The sequence below is a fragment of the Protopterus annectens genome, chromosome 17.part0 (genome assembly GCF_019279795.1).
Source record: "Protopterus annectens isolate FY-2018-M chromosome 17.part0, PAN1.0, whole genome shotgun sequence".
NCBI lineage: Eukaryota > Metazoa > Chordata > Ceratodontiformes > Protopteridae > Protopterus > Protopterus annectens.
The window spans coordinates 426,146,549-426,172,188 of NC_056751.1; the positions used below are offsets into that span (position 1 = coordinate 426,146,549).

Here is a 25,640-nt window from a genome sequence, read left to right on the forward strand (position 1 = left end):
GTACAGACCTCCAGGTAGCAGCTTCTAGGATGTCCCTGGCAGGTACACCTCTGAGAGAGGCTGTAGAGGTAGAAGCAGCCCTGATTGAATGGGGTCTAATTCCCTGTGGGATAGGTTTTCCAATGTGCTTATAGCAGAAATTAATGCAATGGCCTATCCGTTTAGAAATGGTTTCTTTGAAATAGTCTTCCTCTCTGCCCCTGCAACAAATGCCACCAGCAGTTGTTCAGATTTCCTTTGAGGTTTAGCCCTGTCCAAGTAAAATCTAAGTTGTCTGTGCACATCTAAGGAGTGCAGTATTCATTCCCCTTTGTTCTGTGGATTAGAAAAGAAGGTTGGCAAATTAATGGACTGATTCAGAGCCACACTGGATACCACCTTGTGCATGAAGGAGGGATTGGTCCTGAGGGACACCCTGTCCCCATGAAAGATGATGACGGGCTCCACTGCCATAAGGGCCTGTAGTTCAGATACCCTTCTTGCTGAAGTAATTGCTAAAAGGAAGGCTGTTTTCCAAAAAAGAAATTTTAACTCTGCACTTTCAGCTGGCTCAAAAGGAGGAAGAGTGAGTTTTTCCAGTACAAAGTTAAGGTCCCAGGCTGAAGTTGGGGCTGTCCTGGGTGGTCTTAAGTTTTTGGCCCCTCTGAGGAACTGCTTGAGCAGTGGATGAGAGAAGAGGGGTAGTTCTGTGTTGTAATGAGCTGAAATGGCTGAGGCGTGAATTTATGGAGGAAAAGGAGAGGCCCTTGTGAAGCATCTCAGTTAAGTATTGAAGAATCTGAGGTAAATTGGACGATGCTGTGCCCATCCCTTGTGTTTGGTTCCAGGCACAGAATCTTTTCCATTTTTCAGCATAAGATTTTCTAGTACTAGGCCTCCTTGCCTCCAAAATGACATCCAACACTTGTTTACTGAGGGATGGTAATGGTGAGATTAGGTAATTAGCCAGGCTGCCAGGTTCAGGGTTTGAAGCTGAGGGTGCAGAATCTGGCTCTCCTGCTGTGACAGCAGGGTAGTGTCTGAGGCAGGTGCCATGGAGCCAGCAGTGACAAACTGTGCAAGAGGAGGTACCAGTGTTGGCCTGGCCAGTCTGGTGCAATCAGTATTGTTCTTGGTTTGTCCTGTTTGATCTTTAGTAGTACTTCGGAGAGGAGAGGCAGAGGAGGAAAGGCATAAACTGATAGATGTTTCCAGCTGAAGGACAGAGCATCCACTTTCCAAGCTTGTTTGTGGGGAGACCTTGTGCAGAATTTGTCCAATTGGTAGTTCTGGGGGGAGGCAACCAAGTCTATATCTGGGCTCCCCCATTTGTTTATCAACATGTTGAAAATCTTTGGTTCCAGTTTCCACTTGTGTGGGTCCATGACATTTTTGCTGAGTTTGTCTGCCAGCATATTTAGTTTTCCTGGCAGGAATTGAGCCTGTAGATGCACTTGGTAGCTCAAGGCTGTGTTCCACAGAGCCATGGCTAGTCTGCAGAGGGGGTAAGAATGGGTACCCCCGCCTGCTTGTTTATGTACCACATAACAGTGGTGTTGTCCGTCCTTACCATTAATTGTCCTGGAAGAATGTGGCCCTTGAAGGCTGTCAGGGCATTCTGTACAGCTAACATTTCTTTTTGATTGATATGTAGGTGCATTTTATTTATTTATTTATTTTACATTTGTTTACCGGGAGAAATCTGACTGGATACATGTCCATTTTCAGCGGAGGCCCGGGGAGAAAAGCTCCAAAATCAGACAAAAACAGCAATTATGAGTTAAGTAAAATACATATTAGATATTGAGGATGATTACACGAATACATGTCATTATGTTATAAAAACAAATAAACAATGTAGTAATTATACTAATATAAGTTCTATAGGTAAATTCTTTTAATACATTTACTGAAAAAAAATTTGGCTTGGGTTCCATTTGCCCTGAATGCACTTCCCTGCCAGGTGAGCCCCCCATGCATAATCTGATGCGTCTGTTGTTAAGGTTTGGGCGGCAGGGGGTAGAGTGAATGGTAGTCCCTTGTTTTGGTGGCAGGCCTCTGCCCACCAAAGGAACTCTAACTGTAGGCAAGGTATGATAGAGATCATTGCTTCTAGATCCTGAGAATGTTGACACCATAGGCTTTTTAGATAATGTTGTAGTTTCCTCATATGCAGTCTTGCATATGGAATTAGTAGAATGCAGGAGGCCATGAACCCCAAGGCTTGCAGTATTTGCCTTGCAGATAGCAGGGTTTTTGTGACCATTAGTTTGAAATAAGTTGTCAAATGAATTTGTTTCTCTGGCGTGAGGAAAGCCATCTGTGAAGCTGTATTAAAGCTTGCTCCCAGGAATATAATTTGTTGACAGGGTACCAGATGTGATTTCTTTCCGTTTATGGTGTACCCCAGACAAGTTAGCACCTTTTGTACAAATGCCAGATGATTCAGAAGTATGTCCTGGCTTTCTGCCTGAATTAGACAATCATCCAGGTATGGGTATATTTGAATATTTCTTTGCCTGCAAAATGCAATGACTGGAGCTAGGCACTTTGTGAATACTATGGGCGCAGTAGATAAGCCAAAGGGCAGTGCAGAGAACTGATAGTGCATGTAGCCTGCTTTGAAGCGTAGGTATCTTCTGCAAGATTCCCTGACTGGGATGTGCAGGTAGGCTTCCTTTAAATCCAGTGTTGCCAACCAAGCATCTTTGCATAGCATAGGAAGTAATTGGTGAAGAGTTAGCATATTGAATTTTGGAATCGCCAGAAAGGTGTTTAATATAGAAAGGTCCAGGATAGGACGCCATAAGTTGTCTTTTCTGGGTACCAGGAAAAGTCTTGAGTAGAAACCTTGTCCCTTTTCTTCTTCTGGTACAGTTTGAATAGCCTTTATGCTTGAGAGAGAGTATTTGCTTTTGAGCCTCTGCCCACTGATTTGGGGGTAGATCTGGCCAACCGTTTGGGGTTGGTAACAGGTGGAAGTGAAATTTGTATCCTTGGGAAACTATATTTAAAACCTATTTGTCCTGGGTAATGAGTTCCCAGTTTTTTGCCTGCAGAGCAATCTTTCCCCCTAAAGGAGCAGTCAGTTGAGAAGTGCTTGGAAGTTTTAAAGTTGTCATTGAGACAGTTTACCATAGGGGGGAGTCTTACTACTCCCTGATTTGGAAGTGGGAGCCCCCCCACTGCTTAGCCCTGTGCGTACTCTGGGACTGAAGCCTGCGTGTTCTGCTGTTTCTGGGTTTGGACTAGGAAGGCCTGGAAGAGGCAGAAAAAGACCAATTCTTAGTGGGCCAATGCCTACTAAATCTTGGAGGCTGTACTTGTAGGAAATCTTTAACAGTTTGCATAGATTTAGCTTTTTCCTCCATCTTTTTTCAGAACATCTTCTGCTTTGTTGCCAAACAGGCAGTCCTGATTTAAGGGAGCATCCAGCAATTTAGCTTTAACATGATCTGGCAAAGATTGCTCCTTAAGCCAGGCATGCCTTCTAAGTACAGACCCAATGACAGCAGCCCTGCAAGAAGATGACTCTAGTGAATCAAAACCACATTGCAAAGTATGCTTTCCAACCTGTTCAGCAGAATGCATTAAATCCTGTAAATCCTTATTTTCAGCACAGTCGGGAATCAACATAATTTTCTGTTTAAGCAATCCAGTAATATGCTGCTGATACTTTAACATATGAAACTGGCAGTTTAAGGCCCTAATGGCCAAAGTTGCAGAAGTGTATACTTTCTTATCCCATCTGTCCACCGCCCTGGAGTCTCTATCAGAAGGGGTAGGATTTTTGGAAGTAGTATCCTTAATGCCCTTGGGTCCCTGTGAAATGGTCTCCGGATCTGCAGTAGGATTTTTAAAAGGGAACTTGTGAGAGTCAGGAACCCTGTAATATCTATCAGGTTTTTTTAGGAGCAGGAGGTAAGGAGTCAGGGGCCAAGCTAGATTCAGAAAAGGCATCATCAACAATGTCTAGTACAGGAGGGATAGCTAAAGGCGTGTGCTGGTGCAGGAGTAAGAAATCCCTAAGCCTCTTTTTAGAATCAGAGTAATCCTGGCTTTCCCAGCGAAAGTGCTCCCTAAGAGTATGCAGTGTTTCACCAAAAGAGGAATCCTTTGGGGGGGCAGAGGGAATAGAGTCCTCTGCATCATAATACTCATAGGTAGATAAGGGATAAGAAATTTCAGAATCCTGGTCAGAAGTATCATAAGCACATTCAGTCCTAGGTCTCTTAGAGGGGGGGAAGGCTGGCTTCCCCTGATTAAAGTAATAAGGTCTTCAGCCATTCTTATCTGTTTTTTAGGCATAGAGGCCTGACCATGTGGTCTGGGCGTCGGTTTTCTAGGCATACTTCGAGTTTTAGGCCTTGAAGAAGAAGATGACATTGGTTTAATATGCAAGTCAGTAGGCCTGAATACATCCACAGAAGCCGGTGCCTGCACAGCGGCTCCGGACCCATCCAAGGTAGAGACAGGTTCCACAACTGAAGCATCTCACAGCATACCGGACTCTGAATGGGTCTCAGTAAAGGCCTGCGATTCTGAAGTAGCGGGTATCAGGGTGCGAAAGCACCTCACTGAGTACTGGCGACTGGCTTAGGAGAAGCGTCGTCGGCAGCTTTGGACCTAGGCAGCCTGTCTCTGTCTTTATCTTTGCATTTTTTTCAGAATGTCAGTAGTCAGATGGCTTACCGAAGACATATCTGGATAATTGAGCCAAGTACCAAAATATTTAGAAGCGTAAATGCACCAACGACGAATACTTAGTTGCTTAAATAAGGCACAAAACTGACAGCGAGGTACAGGGCCTAGGCAAGGAATACAGTACGAATGAAAATCTTTGTGAGGTATTTGCTTTCCACAAGAAATACAATTATTGACTTTTACTGACATCGGTTTAGAGCAAGAAAAAGTTTCCCCAACGGGGTACTTAGCTTTAGTTGAAAACTTCGGTTCTGAAACTCGAAAACAAAAATTTCAGGAGTCGGCCGACCGGCGCTTGTGAACTGTTTATGCTTCGGGCACCGCACGGCAAGAAAGACTGATGTAATGGCGTTGACTGCATGCTTTATACCCATGACTACCTGACGTCACGGAAGATGAGACAGCAACTGACGCAGGACCCAAGACTTTGATAATCAGGCCGACTGAGGGCTACTGCAAGCAGATAATCCAAATGTAATGACTGCAGCAGTGAAGCACAAAGAACATCCTTATGCTGTTACTGTTAACTGTAATCCTAAATCATTAAATTTATTAGAAGTGTTCTGTTTTATCATTTGGACCTTATCGAATAGCTCCAGTACATTATGCAAGCATTTTTTTACAGAACACATGGTACTTCATAAATGAGCTGAAATGCTGATTTAATAATGCAGTGTAAAACAATGGAATAAATGTTAGAGAGCATAAATGTTTGTAGTAAGTAGTTTATGAAAGCATTGATTAATGTCTACATATAACCATTAATGTCACAAGCAGCAGTATATAGATGGCTTATTTCTTAATAAATGTTCTCATTTTTTAACTTTTCTTCTACTAGGTAATATATGGTGATACAGATTCTGTCATGTGCAAACTTGGTGTGAATTCTGTAGAGGAAGCCATGGCTGTGGGTCAAGAGGCAGCCGAATGGGTCTCGAGCCATTTTGTGTCTCCCATAAAATTGGAGTTTGAAAAGGTTAGTGAATTTCAACTGGGAGTCTTGGGACATTGTACTTTGCTAGCTAATTGATACCTGATGCTGAATCTAAGTAACTGTTAGGCAAAATCTGCATGTGACATAAGTAATTTCAGACAATTCTTTGAATGATTTGGACACTGAATTTAAGGGAGAACTAGCATCCAACTAAATGCAATAAACTCTGAAGATGTAACACCCCACCTGAGGTTGGCTGGGTGTTTATATTGACTGAATGATTCAGCAAATTAGTACTCAGTTAAATTCGTTCTGGCGTATTCTCCCGTTAGGCACACTTTATTGAACATTGCATGATTCACTTATTTTTGAACTGTGATAGGAGTGAGAACTACTTATTGTTAAACAGAAAATTTAGTTACACAACAACTGGCTTAATGTTAGACTAGCACCAGTTTTTCCTTATGCAGAATTTTGTGATTAAGGATATTTGTAGGGTGACAAATGATATAGCCGTTTCTTCTGCCTTTATTTTTGCTGCAGTTATAATCTTAGTCCATTTTTTCTTAATTTGAAATGCTTTTAGGCCTGGTCATTGTTTTTTTTTTGTTTCTCTGGACCTTCATAGTATTACAGTTAGAGCAATTTAGTGGATATTTTAGTAATTTTTAGTACTCTTGAGGCTGGAAAAATACAAAAGTGACAGTGCAATGAATAAAGGAAAATAACTCAGTCCATGAAAACTTCATGAGACAGTAGCTGGGGTTTATAGACTTTTTTCAACAGACACAAGAGTGTCATCTTCATGAAGAGAGAGAAAGACAAGAAAGCTTTGGGAGGAAAATGCATTGTGTTCAGGGTGATTATTCTGGGTTAATCTTCTGGCATAGTGGTCAGGTGACTCAGGTAATGAACTTCCTAATTATAAGAGTGGTTTCTAAAATCAGTAAGTCTACATTTGTTGCTGGGGACTGAACATTCTGGGCCTACTAGCCGTCTGTGGGGTTGGATGGTGACTGCCACAATGAAGCTTGTATGTCATCAGTAACCTAGATGTAGGGGAGAATGGAATATGTCAATTACAGCACACCTTACTCACATAAAGCTGTTGACTTTTGCCAATGATGCTGCTTCTGGTAACCTGATTTCTGTGATATCTAGCAGCTGGCTAGTGGCTGGTTATTGTGAAACAATGTAATGGGTGGCAGATGCAGCCAGCACAAATTAGGAGGTCATTTGTGGTATTGTTTGATGTGGGTCAAACTAATTGAAGGGTAACACCAGAAAATATAATGAACAAAAATTGGATGTTTATTTTGAGGATCACTGTTCCATTAGCATACATATAATGTATGGCAATTACTCCACATTTGGATCTTTAACCATTTAGCCTGATTTCTAGAGCTTTTGGTCATTCCCTGCACAGAGCGACTTTTTACACACCACAGACATCAGTAGAATGTGACATATTAAGGGGAGAGGCGTGTACACCATATTCAAGTCTTTTTTGTTGCATTTGCAATCAAAAATGTCTGTTAATATTATCCAAGCAAACTTTATAGCACTATAAGAAATACTCAGACTAGAATTTTGTTTTCTATTATGTCTGTAAAATTTTGTTGCCTCATTGGTGTTAATTAAGCTCTTTATAAACTGTGATTTGAAGATTTTTCTAAGGCTTATGACCTTCTCTGCCTGTTTTACTTTGGCAAAGATCATTAAAGTTTCTGGCTGCGAAAGCATTGTGCTGCATAATTAAAATTTACAGTGAAGGTTGTATTATTTAGCATCCCTTCTAAAATGTAAAATATGGTCTTAAGAAAACCTAAGCAAATTGTCTTAAAGCAAGTGGAGAATGGTAAAGAAGTTTGCAATTAAAATGTTTGCAAGAGTGAGTATGAAGCATTTGCAGCCCCATCTGTCATGATAGCCAGAGGGGCATAAGCTTTGTAGAGGTGCACTTTAGTTAGTTCTTTACTCTGACATCTGCTTCCACAGTTACCTCTCCAAAGGCTGACATTGGAATGTAGGCATCTTCATCTTGCTAAGCTTTATTGCAGTTGTTTTACTGTATCACTGCCAATTGCCAGTTCCTGGGTGCCCACAGATAGCATTTGGTTTGCACTTTAAGGATTGCTGTTTTTCTCTAAATATCCCATTTTTTGTCCAGGAGACTTTTGGCCTTGGAATTAGTATGCTTTTTTATTAAGAAAAACAGGATGGCTGTGCCCAAACCACTCAGTTGTCCAGATTTTCTCATAATTTCCTGATTTTTGGCTCATACTTTTGGTCTCTTCCTCATAAAATGTGTGGTTTTCTAGATTTTTGTAGGAAATCAGTGAGGTTTGAGTTCACTAAATGACAACCATTTGAGTTTCAAACTTCATATCTACATGGTAACAATACAACCTTTTATCCTAGCAACTTTCTAAGTTTATAACAGAAATATTTAAAATATGTCCCTATTTTGGAGCTTTGTCCCCCATTATTTTTTGCTTTGTCTAGATTTTTTGTGCTAAGAGGTTGAGAGCTATGGCTGTGCTTCCTGCTGTACTCTCAACAGGCCAAATACCTCTGTTTTATCAGTGCTGATCTCACTCTCTTCAGTTTTTGATTATTGGCACATTTCCAAAGAGTATGTTGCGGCATTGTTGAATATTTATGCCCCATTTTTCCCAAACACAGAACACCCAGACATTGTCAGGTGATGATCTGTCCATCTCTAGAATAGTTCTTACTAAGAGGAGGAGGAGAGTTGGTGGAACAGTCCAAAGAGTCAGATATCAAATGAGGCGGAGGACCTTGCGTACTTTACTCCTAAGACACCGAAGACAAGGAGTCCTTATTCTCCGGGCTTCCCATCCTCCTCATTCTCTTTCCCCCATCCCAATTTCCAAGCACATCTCCTTCAGGGAAACGCTTGATTTAATTTGAAAGCATTTTATGTGGGGTGAAAAGGAGTTACCCGACTCCCACAAGTGACATTATGATCTTTTTGTCATTGAGAAGTGTAAATGTCTGCTTAGCCCCAGTTAGTCAAGCATTTAGGGATACCTTGTTGAAAACCTGTTGACAACCTGATTCTGAACCACCAGTACTCGGAAATCTAGATCAGTTTTATAAGCTGGAAACAAAATTGCGTACTTGTGTATGAACGCAATAGTTGAACCCTCTGTAATCTCGTTGGATGCAGCCACAGGCTCCATGTTGGAATCAGCTGGCAACATGCTGCCCAGTGATAAACTGATTTTTCATTTCGGCAAAAAAAAAAAAAAATATATATATATATATATATGTATATATATATATATATATATATATATATATAATACCTATATAGGTTCATATATTCATAGATTGGTACTAGGCTATCGGCCCTAGGAGCCTATACAAGCCTAGCCATAACAATTCCCTGGCTATTTCTTCCCAGAATATTTGCTTCCCTGGTCCTCTGTCTAGCAGGGCGACTAACGTGATCCCCGGGGTGAATTTCCTATCTCCCATCCAATTGTCAAGGTTCCTTTTGAAGAGGACCAAAAATCTTGATACGTATGGGCAGTCTATTCCAGAGTATGGGGAGTCGCTGGGTCCGGAGCCTGTCCCTCCAGCATGTTTTGTTCATTGTGATGACCAGTACCTTTATATATCTATATCTGCTGCCTTGGTAAATGGTGTTGCCAACTTCCAGACCAATATTCATCTGTACCGGGGATATTATCGAACAAATAGAAGATTTGTTGGGAAATTCCTGACTCAGCTTTGAGGCATTGGCTTTTGCGGCTTTTACAGAACCACCTATCTCCTTATAGTTAGCAAACACAATGTCAAATTAAGTTATGATATGTCAGATGCCTATGCTAAGACAGCCATCTTGGGATCATCAGCCAGATGATATGCTTAGCTAGGAATGCAGCCCTTGGTTGAAGACATCAAAGGGCATCTCTTGAATGCACTACTAGCCAAACAGGTGTTGTCTTGACCACTTTCATATGATCTTTTCCTACCATTGGAAGAAAAAAAACCTTTCAAATGGTGAAACAACATTTTCTTTTCTCTCGTATCCAAATCTAGTGGGAATTTTCCCACAGAGCAATGGTATTTTTATTGAAAGTAGCCTCCGGATATAGAGATTTTGAAAAAGTTAAAGTGAAAGCAGTGTAACTTCATACTACTATTCCCTCTACAGACTAGCTGTGATAACCTGGGAAATGGCACTGAAGCAGAACCTTCATCTCCTGGTACATCCTACTAGTATAGAATGCATTCACTGACCACCTAAGCAGATCCACCCCTATTCTCACCAGTGTAAATTTAACTCCCTCGCAGCCATGTTTCTGTTGAATTTTCATCAGGACTAGGAATCTGAGGGTAGGTCATGAACCATCTCTTCTGGAGACAGAACAGTTTACCGGACTGCTGTTTAAGCCTTGCATATGCTGAGATTTTTCCTTGAGTTGTAGGGCACAAGCTTATGCTTACTGTCTGCTTTAGCAGGCAAAAGACATGAGGGGTGCACATGCCTAGCTGCTAGTTTTGGGGGTTGCATCCCAGGGTATATGCATTGCTCACCTCCAAGGTGATTTCCTAGAGCTCTGTGCTAACCAGCCTGATAGTAGAAATATTTCAAGTCACCCATGCCTGTCTTGGAGCTACTCACTATCAGTATCTCCCCTTATTAGGATCTTGCAGCTCGTGGGGGTGGGGCAGAAAGTCATCATGTTCCACAGTTCATGATTCTGGGCTGAAATTCTGACAGATGATTAAGATCTGGTCAGAACTTAAATTGTAGGTGCAGGAACATATCTTTTTGGGAGCATGGTCTAATGCTAGTACCAGGCACATCCTTGTGTCACCTTTGGCAGGTATGTGTCTGAGTTCTGAATCCCTATCAGCTGAATTCCAGTGCAGGCCTATTGCTCACTCATCTCCATGTAACACAGAGCAAGAGCTTTTTATTCTGGAGCTGAGAGCAGACAGGGGATGTCTTTCAACATAGGATCATATGAGGAGTCTGCAGAATTAGACGCTAGTATTTCCAGGATGGATTAGCACAGTTCTACCCTATCTGTCACCTTATAGCTCCTCTTCCTGCACAAGTGATCTCGCTTTCAAGGAAACCTTATAACTCATGAGGTCCTCTTTGGGTGATCTGTAGCCGTTTATCCCCTACCCAGAAATGCTTTAATTTGTGTGCCTCTAAGGAACGAGATTTAGATCATATGTCTATAGATCCCAGTCATCTAAGGGTGCTTAATGTGTCTGTGGCCATAAGAAGTCTCTTTACAATCCACCAGTTACGTGGCATAAGACCCTGTCCATATATCCTCAGGCTAATGTCTTTGTGATATCTCCAGTCAAGCCCAGGGTACAGAGAACACAGCAGTTGATGTCCTTCTATTCTTATGTTGCAGTATTCTTACTGTGGGATCTTCAGCCTCGGGCGACCTGAACGGTGGCTCCTTTACAAAGGTTTTCAGCCTGGTTGCTGTTGCTGTGTGGGACGTCACACGTAGGGCCATAAACCAGGGACCTTAAATGTGACGTCTGCACTCACAGACCTTAGAACTTTTCTGCCGCAGTCGAACGTCACATCGATCGCTTCGCTCATTTTTATCAAGATGTCCAAAGCTAAGTACCCCATTGGGGATTTCTTAGTTATATTACTTGACTGAGCTTGGTTTGCTGGTTTTTATATTAGCTGATGTCTACTAAGAATGGTAAATTCCAATGTGGGTGTCAAATTCCACATAAGGACACCCATGATGGTTGCATCCTTTGTCTAGGCTGGGAACACTATCATACCTCCTGTGCCATCTGCAAATCCTTGTCCCTAAAACTCTTAGAAGTCATTTGGCTGCCCTTAACCTGTACTTAGAAAATCAAAGGCTTGAGAAGCTAGCCCTTAGGATGGATCCGGAATCAGTTGACCAGATAGAACCACCAAAGAAAAAGGCCAAAGTTTCGCGGCCTACCACCACTGCCTCTCAATCATTGGACAGACCGCCAACCACCGGTATAGGGGTTGAGGGACATCTGCTAGAGCCGTCTGCTTTTACAGCTCCCCTCGAGGTAGCCATATCCAAAGCTCTGGCTGGCACGTCCATGGAGATGTCTCGGAAGTCGATTATTCCAGATGTCGAATGGGAAACAGGTTCTACCAGAAGCCCTTCTGAATCTCTGGAATCAGAGTCTCCTTCCTTAGCTAAGGCTCCAGAATCAAGGCCTACTGTGTCTCCCAAAACTGCTCCTTTTAAATGAAGACAAAAAAACTAAACCTTTATCTACTCCCCCTGAAAGACAACCGGACTAGCAGTCCTTTACTCAGTCACTGATGCAGGCCTTCATGGCCCTTAGGCCCACACCCTGCTCAGCCCCCTCCATTCTAGTGCTCAACCCAAGGCTACTTCTGCTGCCTCACTCCTTCCCTCTATTCCCCAGGAAGAGGAAGAGGAGGTCCTCTCCTCTTGCTCAGAGGAGTCTATCACCTTTTCATCACAAATTGCCTCCCCCCTGGAATATTATTCTCCAGATGAGGATTCTGTTGAAGGAGATTCCCCTCCAGAGGACAAGAAATTTGGTGAAACCATCACTAAGATGAAATAATACTTCAAATGGGATACTTCCCAAATAACAGAAACTCAAATATATACTTTGAGTTGTTTCAGGTTGAATCACCCTCCTCAGCAGCCATTCCTCCAGTGATCCCTGCATACCTAGACTCATTTGCTTCCTGCTGTAAGAACACTGACTCTCAGCCACCTGCCCCAAAGAGACCAGACTGTTTCTATAAAGTGCCTGATGACCACAAATTCCTAGTAAACCCCACATTGGTGGACCTTGCTGTTATAGCTGTGGCCCCAGACAGACAATCTAGATTGCTCCCTTTTTCGTCTCGTTTACCTTCAGATAAAGACAGTAAAATTATGGATAGGCTGGGCAAGAAGACTTGCACCTCCTCCACCCTGGCCTTCAGAGCAATTAACTACCAAACACGTATGGTAAAATATGCCTTGGACTTGGTATCCCAAGCTTCTACACTTCTGAATTCCCTGCCTGACTTCCCTACCAAAACTGAAGTAACTTCTAAGCTATCCCTGACATCTCAGGTGGCCAGGCACTCAGATCGCTGCAACTGCATCAGTTATGCGTAGATACTCCTGGCTTAGGCTGCAACCACTGCCAGAAGATTTTAAGTCCAAAATCCTGAATGCTCTTCTTGATAATAACCTCCTATTTGATAAGCAGTCTGCAGAGCTATTTAAAAATCTACAAGAGAAGAGCAAAGAGCTGCAGGATATTAAACACCTGCTGATCTCTCCCATACTCAAGTACTATAAAAATTATCCTGCTAAGACATCCTATGTCAGAAGGGCCCTTTCTACTACCACCCCTTCCTCTAGCAGGTGTAGGAAAGGGACTAAGAGGCAACCTTCTTCAAGGACTACTTCTCAGCTAACCCAAAGACAGTCCTTTCAGGACAGAAATAATGTCAACAATGCGTGACTGCCATACACACCTCCCTCTATCTTCCTGTCTCTCTCGCTGTCTGCCCCTTTGGAAAGAAATCACCACAGATCACTGGGTGCTGGCAATAGTTAAAAAAGGATATTTCCTATCCTGGCAGGAAAGACCCACCCCCACAGTGCATTCCTTTCCCACCCAAAAATCAGCTTCACCTTCTTCCCCACATTATCCAGGATCTATTGGCACAAGGCACCATAGAACCCATCCCTTTAGGATGAGAAGGAAAAGGGTTTTACTCCAGACTTTTCTTAATTCCAAAAAAGGATGGACCATGGAGACCCATCCTGGACTTATCCATTCTAAATCTTTTTCTAAAAGTTTCATCTTTCAGAATGCTGTCCCTACAGACCCTACTTCTGCTATTGCCACCACAAGCATTCATGGCCACTTTGGACCTAAAGGAGGCTTACCTCCACATCCCCATACACACAAACCATAAGAAATACTTATGCTTTGCTGGGCCTTGCTCTCATTTTCAATTTACTGCCTTGCCCTTTGGTTTGTCCCCTGCATCACCAAATGCCTAGCTCCCGCCATAGCCTTTTGCAGAACCAAGGGCATACAGATCAAACCCTGCCTAGACGATATTTTGATTCTTGCAAAAAAAACAAGAGACCCTTAAAAATCATCTCCAGTTCTCCGTGTCCCTGCTTCAGAGACTAAGTTTCACACTGAACCTTCCCAAGTCATCCCTATCCCAGAACAAGACAAGGTCTTCCTGGGGTGCAGGATTCGGACGGACCTAATGAGGGCATTTTTACCCCAAGACATAGTAATCTCCCTGACAAACCATTTCCAAGACCTCCTTCAGATAAGACCATCTGTCAGCAAGACAGTTCATGCACCTTTTGGGTCTTATGGCAGGCCACCATCCCTATGCTTCCCCTAGCCAGGATGCACATGAGGAAGCTACAGTAGTATTTAAAGAACGTATGGTCCCAGCACAGACATCTGCTAGACTTCAAAATACCCTTCCTACTTTGTCTACAAAGAGAACCAAGGTGGTGGATACAACAGGTCCAAAGGAATCCAGGACTTACCCCTCCTACCCCCCACACCAGCTCAACATATGCACACAGATGCATCGGATCTGGGCTGGGGGGCTACCATAAAGGGACTTGAGGTGCAAGCACTTTGGCAGCCATCCCTCTTGAAGAAGCATGTCAGTGTCAGGGAAATGACAGTGGTTCATTTAGCCCTGAAGGCTTTTCTCCCTATCCTTCAGCCAGGCCCTCTGCTAATCTTCACAGACAACACCACTGCCATATGGTGCATCAACAAACGGGGGGGACCAGGTCCGACCTTCTATGCAGGCTGGCAATGCAAATTTGGGAATTAGCCTCACAGAACAGCTTCTCCCTACAGGCAACATACATCCCTTCCCAGGACAACCTTCAGGCAGATGCTCTAAGCAGATTACTCTCTCTACATCAAAACTGGATGTTACACAGGGAAGTTTTTCTAGACATTGTCCACCGATGGGGGTACACCGCATATAGGTCTGTTTGCCTCCCCCCAGAACAGACAGCTGACAAATTTCTGTGCCAAACACCACTGTCCCCTAGCTTGGAGAGTGGATGCCTTCACCATGTCATGGAAGGGACGGTTTCTATATGCCTTTCCACCCTTCCCTCTTATTCAGAAAGTCCTCCTGAAGATCAGGCCAAAAATCTTGCTGGTGACTCCCTACTGGCCAAGGTAGCATTGGTTCCACCTTCTATAATCCCTCGCCAAGGGCTATCATCACAAGTTACCTCACAAGGTGGGCCTACTCAAATAACAGAAGGGAACTCGCATCCAACCACACCTAGATGCTGAGCCTAACTCTCTGGATGATAAACTTCTAGTACCCTTCAAACACCCCTACACAGAGGACGTGCTTTTTATCCTGCAGGAGGCCAGAAAACCTAACACAAGGAGATCCTACATTTCTAAATGGGACAGATTCTCCAAATGGTGTCTCCAAAGACATAAGGACCCCCTTCTAGAAGATGTCCCTTTAGTCTTAGCTTGTGTGTGAGCTGATTAAAGCATATCCATCATACTCTTCAGTGAAAGTGCACCTCTCTGCTATCTCTGCCTGCCTGCCCCTGGAACCTCCCTTACTGTCCAGGTTGGATGTTAAATTGTTCTTAAAAGGGGTCTTGCACACACCACCACCCAGAAAGCCTACCCCACCACCCTGGGACCCGAATTATGTCCTGGAGAAACTTATGCTGACTCCATTTGAACCAGCCACTTCTGCATCCCTGCAGCTGTGCACATGGAAAACAATTTTGCTGGTAGCTCTCACTTCAGCAAGAAGGGTGTCAGAGTTACAGGCACTCATGGCATGCTGTCCTTACACTATCTTCCATAATGACAGGGGTGACCCTGGGCACCAATCCCTCCTTCATGCCCAAAGTGGTCAGCGAGCTATCACTAAATCAGTCCATTCCCTTACGGACCTTTTTCTCCTCTCCCCAGAATGACAGTGAGAGAATACTACACTCCCTGGATGTTCACAGGCAGTTAAGATTTTATCTGGACAAAACCAAGTCGATCAGAAAATCAGATCAACTCTTTGTTTCCTTCCACCCCAGAGCCCTGGGCAAGGCAGTCTCCAAACAGACTATTTCCTGTTGGATCAGGAAAACCATCTGTTTATGCTACTCATACCACGGAAAAGACCTGAATCAGGATCAGAGCTTATTCTACTAGAGCAGTAGCTTCTTCCAAAGCTTTCTTCAAAGGCCTAGGCACAGCTATCATCCTTGAAGGAGCCACCTGGTCCACTGTACATACCTTCACCAAACAGTAAGAATACTGCAACATGGAAGACAAAGGGCATCTATGTTTATGGTAAGATTTTACATCACTATCCATAAGTAGTCTAAAGCCCTGGATATGGTTGGCAAGAGATGTAACTCCTTTGCCATGTTGGACTCGCAGCCCATGACTGTTAATTTCACCAGCTCAAATTCTAGTCTTCCCTAGTAGACTAGGCAGTGGAGAAGTTCTCATCCCTCTGAGTATGGTTGCAGAGAGAATGTGATAAAAGCACTTCATGGCACTGAGTGAGCTTCCTCTGCTTTCTGTAATGTGTTTTTTGGGAAAAGATGTTTTTTTTCACCCATTTCAAAAGCAAAATATTGCAAACATCTGTATTAGTAAATCCAGTCAGATAATTATGCATTCAGATTCAGAGAGTAACACTTGAGACTGGGTAACATCATTATAATGGGCATCTGTAAACATGATCATTAATGTAATAATAGTGTACAGCAGTGCCGGACTTGCACAGTTTTTCTTTGTAATCCAGGCCTACATAGAGAAAATATAAATTAATCCTAGGTTGTTGATCTGGTTGACCATATGTAGCCTAGCCACGATTCCACATTGCATTTGCCATATGTTGTGTACTCACCATCATTACTTCACGTACATAAATAATCCTTTCATAACTTTACTTAAGTTGTAAAGATAGCATGTTCTCACATAAAGCCATCTCTGCTACTACAGAAAAGAGCAACTGAATACATTTTGAGGGGGATAAGCTTCATTAGGCCCAGCCTGAAATATTTATCAGTCCTTTTCAATAAGACCCACTTCTCTAATACAAGATACTTGTTTTAAACTTGCCCATATTACTTTAATCAGCAGACTCTTCCCTCAGTTGGATTAGACTCGTGCAGCAAATATGAAAACTGCCATCTTCACCAATAAGCATTATATGCTTGGTAATATTCTTGTTACAGATTCCCCAGCAAATAGCCTATAAGACTAGGCAGTTAAGACCGTCAACCTTGCCAAAAAAAAAAATTCAACCAGACCCTTTTAAACTAACATCATTACTTTATAAAATATATGCAGATCTTAACATGTTACTGAAAAGCTACCTATGAGCAGTTAACACATTTAATAGCACATGAATTACCATTTTTTAAACCTCAGTTATGTATCCTTATTCAATAACTGAAACATATTTAAAGCAATAATTATATCTCGATTGTGGATGACAACTATGTCGGGCAAGTTAGTCATAACTGTGAACCTGACTCTATTATCTTATGTATCCAAGGACAACCTAGACATCCAAACATTCAAATGAAGTATCCAAATATGCCCTTTAAAACCATCTCTTACCAGTTAGTGACCAAATATACGCACCTCCTTTTGGATCATGATTAAGTCTGCTCTTCGTCTGCTCTTCTCATGCATCCTTCACTTCCACTGATCTGCCACCTTAGAATGACCAGGCTGTATCATTTCATCCATCACAGTGTCAGACCCTGACATAGCTCTTTCAGCTTACCTATCACCAGTCTTACATTTGTAAATGCATGTGTGCCGTCTGGTTAAAACAATGCAAGAAATATATCAGTCTATAATGTTCCATCATCTGGAATCCTTGATTGTTTCAGCAGGATGTAATCCCTGTTGCAGTGTAGATACTGGGAAATTGTAATCTGTGAGGAGTGGTTGGCCTTCCACAATGCATGACTTCCCTGGTTAACAAAGTTGCCACAAAATGTGATTCTTTTTTATACCATGAGGTAAACTGAGCCAACTTTATTCTAGGCTCATCATTCTTTCTGTCATCTAATGATAATCGGCCTACTAGCTCTTTGTGCCAAACAACTTAATTATAAAGCCAGTATAGAGTGCCGCCTCTGTTTTAATAAAATCCAAAGAAATTGTCCCTTTTTCACCATGTACTACACCACTCGGTCTCAGATTCTTTAGTATAGTTTTATCTTTCTGCTGTTGTGGCGTAACTAACAACATGCCTGTCTTATTGGTTGTGCTTAGGTCAGTCATCAGCTTCACATATGTGAATACTTAGCAAACTACTCAGAGCCATTATGAACCTAGCCAATAATCCAAGGTCAGATTCAAACCCTGTATCTGCTGTTTGAGGCAAAGATCCTCATAAACTCACCTCCATACTTTCAAATTCCTGGCGTACCTAACTAACAGTCCTGATGCATGCTTCTCAACATGTGAAATCCTTAGTGTAGTTCCATCCTCTTTATACAAGTCTTAACAGCCTTTTTCTATTCATTATTGCTAGTTACAGATCAGACTGACACTTCTCTGTCAGTGTCATTCTCCAGTTCTTCTTCTAAACGTCATGTATTTTCTCATCAATTCATCTTCCATATGGACTACTATGGCACTTTAATACAATTTTAGTACGAAATCTTTGTGGACTGAACAACTTAAAAAATTCATTTGCTTATTCACGCAAAATAGATGTTCCAACATGTGAAGCATTGCAAGAGCTAGTTTTTTGCAGTTTTGGTTTTGCAGTCACTTTACCTAGTGCCACATGCCTCAGGCATGTATTTTACAAAAATAGCTTAGCTTAAGCTATCCTTCTTGAATGAGAAACTCAGTCTGTCCTCGATGCCTCTTACTGGGAAGTTGTCTTCATCCAGCCTTCTCCTGACTTGACAGATAGTTTCTTGAAGAGGAAACGGGTCCTTGCAATAATGGAGAATTCTTATGACCCACCTTCAACACATGCTACCTATTCTTGGTCAATGTCCAGAGAATTCCAGGAATAGAGAAATCCTCCTTGCAGAAAAAGGCCTCGAAGTGTTCTTTTAGTTTTGCTTTCAGGCCATTTCACCCAAAATAAAAATGCTAAATGAATAACTACGTGTTCCAAATAATAAAACCACAAAAAGCACTCGAATCCAGGAAAACTGTTAATAATTTAGGATTTTCATCCTTTTAATGAAGAACTTCATGAAGTTAATCATTAAAAGGACAAAAACGCTAAATTACTAACAATTTTCCTGCATTTGAGTGTTCTTTAGTGGTTTAAGCAGTGGCAGTTATGCATTTGGTAAGTATTCTAGAGCCCATGGACAGCCTGAATGGCAGAGCTACAAACTGAAAGTGATGTTGGGTTTAAAATGGCTCTTTGGCCAATAGCCTAGTAGCCACATATGAACCTATGAATTGTCATAAATCTGAGGTAATTTCTGTGAGACAGCCTTATTGAAATGTTTGTATAGATATCTTTCTTATCCAGTATTGTTATTCAGAATAGTTTCTGTACATGAGCTTGTTCTGGTCTGACAAATCTAGAGCTGTTCTCAGAATGGTGTTGGTTTATGGAAATCGGAAGTAGAAGTCTCAACCCATGTGACTGGACGACAGTATGTGCTTAATTTCTTTCTTTGGAAATACACCAATGTTCCTGATGAGATGGTGTTTATGGAATAAACTGAAACTTTGGTTTGTTTTGGAACTGTGATGTAAACCTGACCATCTGAAATACTCGTTTGCTTTGGTTATTTGCTTACCAGTAGGATAGATAATATTGAAGGCTGCCTTCTCTGAGGTCATTTTAGGGGTCATTTGGATGATGGTGTAAAACCAATCAACCTGCCAACGTGCGCTTCGGATTGCTGCTGTCTTTATAGTTTCATTGATAGGATGCAGCTTTGGAAGTGGATGATGTGATAGTAAGAAGGAGGCTCAATGTCCTCTGTATCCAGGAGACGATGGAAGGACAGTGCAGCAAAGCCACTTGGCTTGTTGGATCCAGTATCTTTCCTACACTTGAGCAGTAGACTTGAAATGGTGGTGAAATTTTGATAAAGGAGAAGCTTCAGAAGACAGTAAGGGGTGACAGACTTATGGCAATCAGACTCCAGTGTAAGGATAGGGCACCTACTAGGTAAACCAAGACAGCATGAATTGGTGTTGATAATGAGGAACCTGAATGCTCATATTGGGGCAGACAGGACGTGATATGAGGATTGCTCGAGTCCACATGATTGAGACAGTAGGAATGGAGAAGGAAAGGCCATTCTAGAATTCTGTCTGACAAATGGCTTGATGCTGGAAAACACATGGTTCAGCAAGAGAGGCTATCGCAAGATCACATACAAGAGTAGCCAGTATGCTTAGTCCTTGTAAGGGAAGAGCACTGGAGTAGAATCAACAATTGCAAAGTCATCCCCAGTGAAACCATCAGCCCACAGCATAAACAACTGGTTGCCACAATCAGCTGCAAGCAGTGGTCAGAGAACACTCAAGATCAACAGACACTAGACTGAAGATCTGGAAGTTGACTGGAACAGAAGTATAAGAGGTCAAGAAAATATGCTGGGTTATAATACCTCAAGAAGAAGAGGAAATAGGTGGAGTTGAAGAATGGCAGTTCCTCAAAACAGCATGTGTGAGAAGTATAGAGCAGATATGCTATCAAGCCAAATATGGAAATAAGGTATATGGAAAGCATCTGAGTCCAGGAAGTAATCAGAAGAAAGGAGGAGTGTAGGAGATAGAAAAGACAGATGAGGCTAAGGAGGACTATTACTTTGCTAACAAAGTTAAGAGATGAGGTACAATAGTGAAGACTAAGGCATCAGAGGCACTCAATTAGCTTTGGAAAGTGACTCAGCAGATGGCACAGAGAAACTCTTTCAGGTTACAAGGCAAAAGCAGACACCCTTCATAAGAGAAGCCAGCAACAACCTGCTCACCAGCCCAATGGATATGAAAGAGAGATGAAAGGAATGCTTCCAACAGCTTCTAAATGAAGAAAACCTCACAGAACTTGTACTGCCCCAGACACTGCCTACAGTGAAAAAAGATGAGGAGCACATCCTAGAAGAACAGCGTTAAGAAAAATGTCAAGGAAAACAGCAGGCTCAGATGAGGTCACAGCAGATATGATCAAGATGTTGAGCAAGATAACAGAGAAATGGCTACAGAGGGTACTCCTAAGAGTATGCAGAGAAAGGTGCATCTCCGATGACTGTAAAATAAGCATTCTAGTGCAAGTATACAAGAACAAAGGGGGCATTCACAACTGTGGGCAATATAGAGGTATTGAGCTCCTGTCACACTATACGAGTGTTTTGGAGAGGATAATTGATAAAACAAATACACGTAGTAGTAGAAAGTAAGATGTGGAGACGAACAGTTCAGATTCAAATCAGGATGCTGTACAACATGACTCTGCATTTGCAGTGGGAGAGTTGAGAAGAGTCTAAAGATGAGAAAAGAGTCCAAGTAGGCATTCATAGACTTGGAGAAAGTATATGACAAGGTCACAAGAAAGGTGATTTGGGCAGACCTGCAGTGGTTTGAAGTTCCAGAAACATTGGCAGAATTATTGCATGCTATGCACAAGGACCCAGTGACAGAAGTATGAACAGTGTTCATGCATACAGAGGAGTTCCCAGTAGGAGTGGGTGTGCATCAAGGTTCGTTTCTGTTCCCACTGCTGTTTGTACTTGTGAATAGATTACATTTGCAAGCAGGTCAGAAGGGACAGATCAACAAAGCTGCTGTACGCAGATGATGTGCCATTACAGGCAGACTGAGCAAGAACTTCAGCAAGTGATAGGGAATGGAATGCAAAACTGAAAGCACTGGATGAAACTGAATATGGATAAAGACGGCTGTTATGACGGCAAATGGGAGAAGTCGGAAGAAGTTGAAAACTGAGATAGAAGGGAAAACATTGGGACATCTTAACAGTTTCAAGTATTTGGGAGAGGTGGTTGTGGAGAAGGGAAGTCTAAATGAGGACGCCATAGCTGGAATCAGAGGGACTGCAGCCAGGTGACACAGAATATTAGTGGTGATATGTGTTTGAGGAAAATAAGGTCTACAAAACAGTGGTGCAGCCAGTATTTACTGTATGGTACAGAAACCTCGGTAGTGAAGGCAGAGCAGTTGAAGCTAGAAGTGATGGAAATTAAGTACTTGAGATGAGGGTGGTAGGATGCAAACTGTGGGGTAGATGAAGAATTGCTGACAGTGCACAAGCCTTAGTATCTCCAGTTGCCAATATTGTCAAAAAACAGATTATGGTTGTTTGAGTACATGTGGAGGGAAGCAGAAGAAAACGTGGTAAAGATGATTTGGAATAGACAGGAGGAAGGCAAGAGGAAACATGGGTGTCCAGCAATCGGATGGATAGACCTTACATGGGCATGACTGCTGGCGAAGGCAAGGAGGAAAGTGGCACTGAAACAAGAGATATGGCAACAGTTGATGTGACACCCAGGCCCCATGTAGAAAATGTGGAAAAGAGGGATGATGATCGCTAATTGTATCTGCCATTTCCTTGTGAACTTGAAGTAGAAGAGACCTACCTTCTTCTGTACTGTCATTATCCATGAAATTGTTGGTAGGCATTTCTTTCTGTGAAAGCGACTTTAATCAAATTCTGTTTGAAACTGTTTTGGTAGCAGGATGACAGATCTCTTTAAAAGAAGATGCTGCCTTTCTAGTCTTATGGTCTGTAGTAATTATTGCCATTAACTGGTTGGCCAAAGGGTTAACTGAAACATCTAAAATCTGAGCTCTAACATCTTAAAGTTATGAACCAAGCCTGCCTTCTCATAACTACACCTGATGTAGTTGTTACGTAGGAGTTAACTAGATCACTAAGTATGTAGTGTCATCACCTATCGTAAGATTTTTCATGTTGCTTCTGGGAGTTAAAACATTCTTTTTAGTGCCTTCCGTAGGACTGTTAAATGGTGTAATTTGCCTTTAGTTTTTTTCACCAGAAATTCAAGGAATGATGAAAGCTGCAAGGGAAGAACTGGCAAAACAGATGTGTGCCCTTCCTGCCACGAAGAGTTATTAAAACCTAGGAAATAACATTAAAAGAAGAAAATGCAGCATGCACATCAGAAAACCAAGTGGCATATACTTTGATAAGCAGGATCCCTGTGAACCAGTAATCAAGGCAGCTACAACAGGTGAGAAAATCGATAATGAAGCACTTTATAAAAATAAATGGGACACTGGAATAGCGCATTAAATTAATCAAGAGAAGGTCATAACAGACCACTGAGTTGCAGTGTAGACACTATCTGAAGATGTGAAATAAAATTTGCAGCAGTGGAAGTAAAACAGGAAGTATTTGGAGACCATTCAAATGGATGACCGGTCCAATAAAGACAATGTATACGTTTCAGGCATCCTGGAGACTAGTAATGAGAAGAAAAATGTTTGTTATGTTTGAAATTTCAGTGACAGATGTAGAGGAATTCCTTTGCAATAAATAATGCTAGAGAAAGCTCATCAATTCTGTACACCAGAAAGCAGACAGATGACAAAGCAGCCCAGACCCATCTTAATTAAGCTTCACATCTGCTAGTTTAGACAAAATCCTGGCCAGTCTATGGCAAATGGCCAAACTTCTAAAAGTGGGTGAGAGGCAGGTGTTTGTGAACATTGATTTTTTCCTCTGCCACAAGGAAAAGAAAAAACATACTTTTCATATGTGAAACTGCATAGACAAGGTTTAAATTGTGGCATCTGCTTATGTCAGTTTTCTATTGTAGAACACTTAAAGCATATGTGGATTCATAAGAAATGTTTAAGGAGATGGAATATCAGGATTGTTGTACGTATCTGAGATCAGAGAAGCCTGAAAGTTGCTTACAGTTGGCTTCTGTGGGTAAAGTAAGCTGTGGGAGATTTTCAGTGAAGCCCTTCCCACTTTTTGAAGTAAGAATGGAGCAAAGGCAGAGGAGGTACTCTCCTCTGGTAAGGTGGTGATGGGCTTGAAATCATGAACACCTTTTACTACTCGAAGATGGAGATGTAAAAAAAAAAAAAAAAAAAAAAGTAAAAGCAGTTCACATAAGAGGAGAATGCAGTATTGAAGAAATGTTTAATGTATTTATTTTATTTTTAGGGCTAACCACATAGCAGTATGACCCTTTGCTTTAGATTATTGTCACTGTTGATGTGACAATGTTATCCATGTGCAAAAATGGGAAAAATGTTGTGGATAGATTTTATTTTAATTTGTCAACCAAGGTAGAACACTGATCTTAGGGGACTATTTTCGACTTAGCCCAGGAATTCAAAACAAGATCAAGCAAAGCAGGTACAAATGAAGGTTTTAAACATGCAGCAGAATGATCCACTTCAAAATAAAGTAATGCATGTTTTTTTTTTTTTCCTGGATAAATATAGGAGCAAAAGTTGTTTTCTTTCTACATAAGAATAGCAGTCCATTCTTTACAAAAAAAAATTGAAGGGAAAAGGGAGACTGCTCTAGATGGTATAGTTGCACCTGGCTTAGGACAAGACTAACCTCTGCCAAGATATGCTTTGTTAGGAAAAACTCCACACATTTATACTAGTCCTGTGATTTATGTTGAGCAATGAAGTGGAACTGTAATGTTTTGCTTAACTGAAATCCCACTTAATGGTACTTAAGAAAAAAATGCCTTTGTGTGTTTAGTGAAAGTGGTAAGTGAAAGATTAGATATACAGAACTAATGATTTTCACTAGTGCTAACAGATGAAGTTGGGGGTTATCGTTCACAAGAAATGCTGCTAAATTAACAAGACTGTTTACATTCAATGTTACAGTTGTCCATTCTGTGAAGACAGGATAGATTTGAGCTTGTCCATTTTGCTAACAAATGTGTGGAAGTGGGTAGAAAACAAAAAGCATGTACGTAAGAGTTTGCTTTATGAAGTGTATTGAACAGCATTAACACAAGAATTGCATGTGGTCCCAAGGGAAATTGAAGTTAAATGATGCAGATGAATATTTAGAGTGTCTGCTGGAATGCAAATGAGCTTACAGACCTAGTTAAACATTTTTTGGTCATTTATTGAGATCTCAACCACATCTAGTTAGGCTTTTAGAGATGCATTTAGACAAAACAGAACATGGTAAGATAATATGAGGTTTATGTAAGGATATTATTGCAACTTATTGTGTGATCTACAAGAGGAAAATACAGGCAAGGAAGGAAGGTATGTAGAACAAGGAGGGTACTGGGAGAGAAAATAGCCATAACAAATATAGATGTCCTCACAAAACAGAGCAAAGTTACAGAAACTAATGAGAGAGAGAGAGAGAAAGTATTTTGTCAGGAAGTAATGTATGGGGGGGTGACTAGAATACTATTACAAGAAGAAAAAAAACTATGTGAGTGCTGTCTTAAAGATTAATATTGTTAACAGAGCAGGAGGCTTTTGCAGAACATTCACAAACGCAATTTGGCCTGTTTGATGTGTCAGACATAATGGGAAACCACAGATGAGGGGATGTTGGGACGGTGTCCTAATGGTTAAGGTGTTTGCCTTACAAACACCAGGTGCAGGGTTTGAGTCTCACAAGGGATAATTGGCTAGGCTTAAAATGGCTCGCAAGGGCAGTTCGCTTAGTACTAATCTATGAACCTATGAATTTACTCTTTACTCAGGGAGATGCTTGCTATGGTCAAGGATATAGTTAGGGTGTATATTTAAGAAGAAGCTGTATGATCCCATTGGCTGAAAAATAATGGAATGTATATAACTGTTAGTGTGGTGCATATAATTATATTTCTGAAGAACCACCTATTGGTTTGAGGCATTTAGGCTGAACATTATCTGTATCGGCACACTGTATATGCAGTTCCACAGGATTGCAATATGTTGCAGCGTGTTCAGCTTGTACTTGTTTTTATGTATGTACAACAACTAGGAAATTGCCTAAGAGAATTTAAAAAAAAAAAAAAAAAAA

At 41.6% G+C, this 25,640-nt stretch overlaps 1 protein-coding gene across 1 annotated transcript in view; it reads left to right on the plus strand.

Moving 5' to 3' along the window:
- POLD1 (DNA polymerase delta 1, catalytic subunit) overlaps nucleotides 1-25,640 on the plus strand; it is a gene marked incomplete in the record, with an annotated part of 1,583,142 nt that overhangs the window by 809,137 nt on the left and 748,365 nt on the right. Inside the window, 1 exon segment of the mRNA XM_044059378.1 lies at nucleotides 5,522-5,659. Coding sequence (XP_043915313.1) covers nucleotides 5,522-5,659 — 138 coding nt within the window.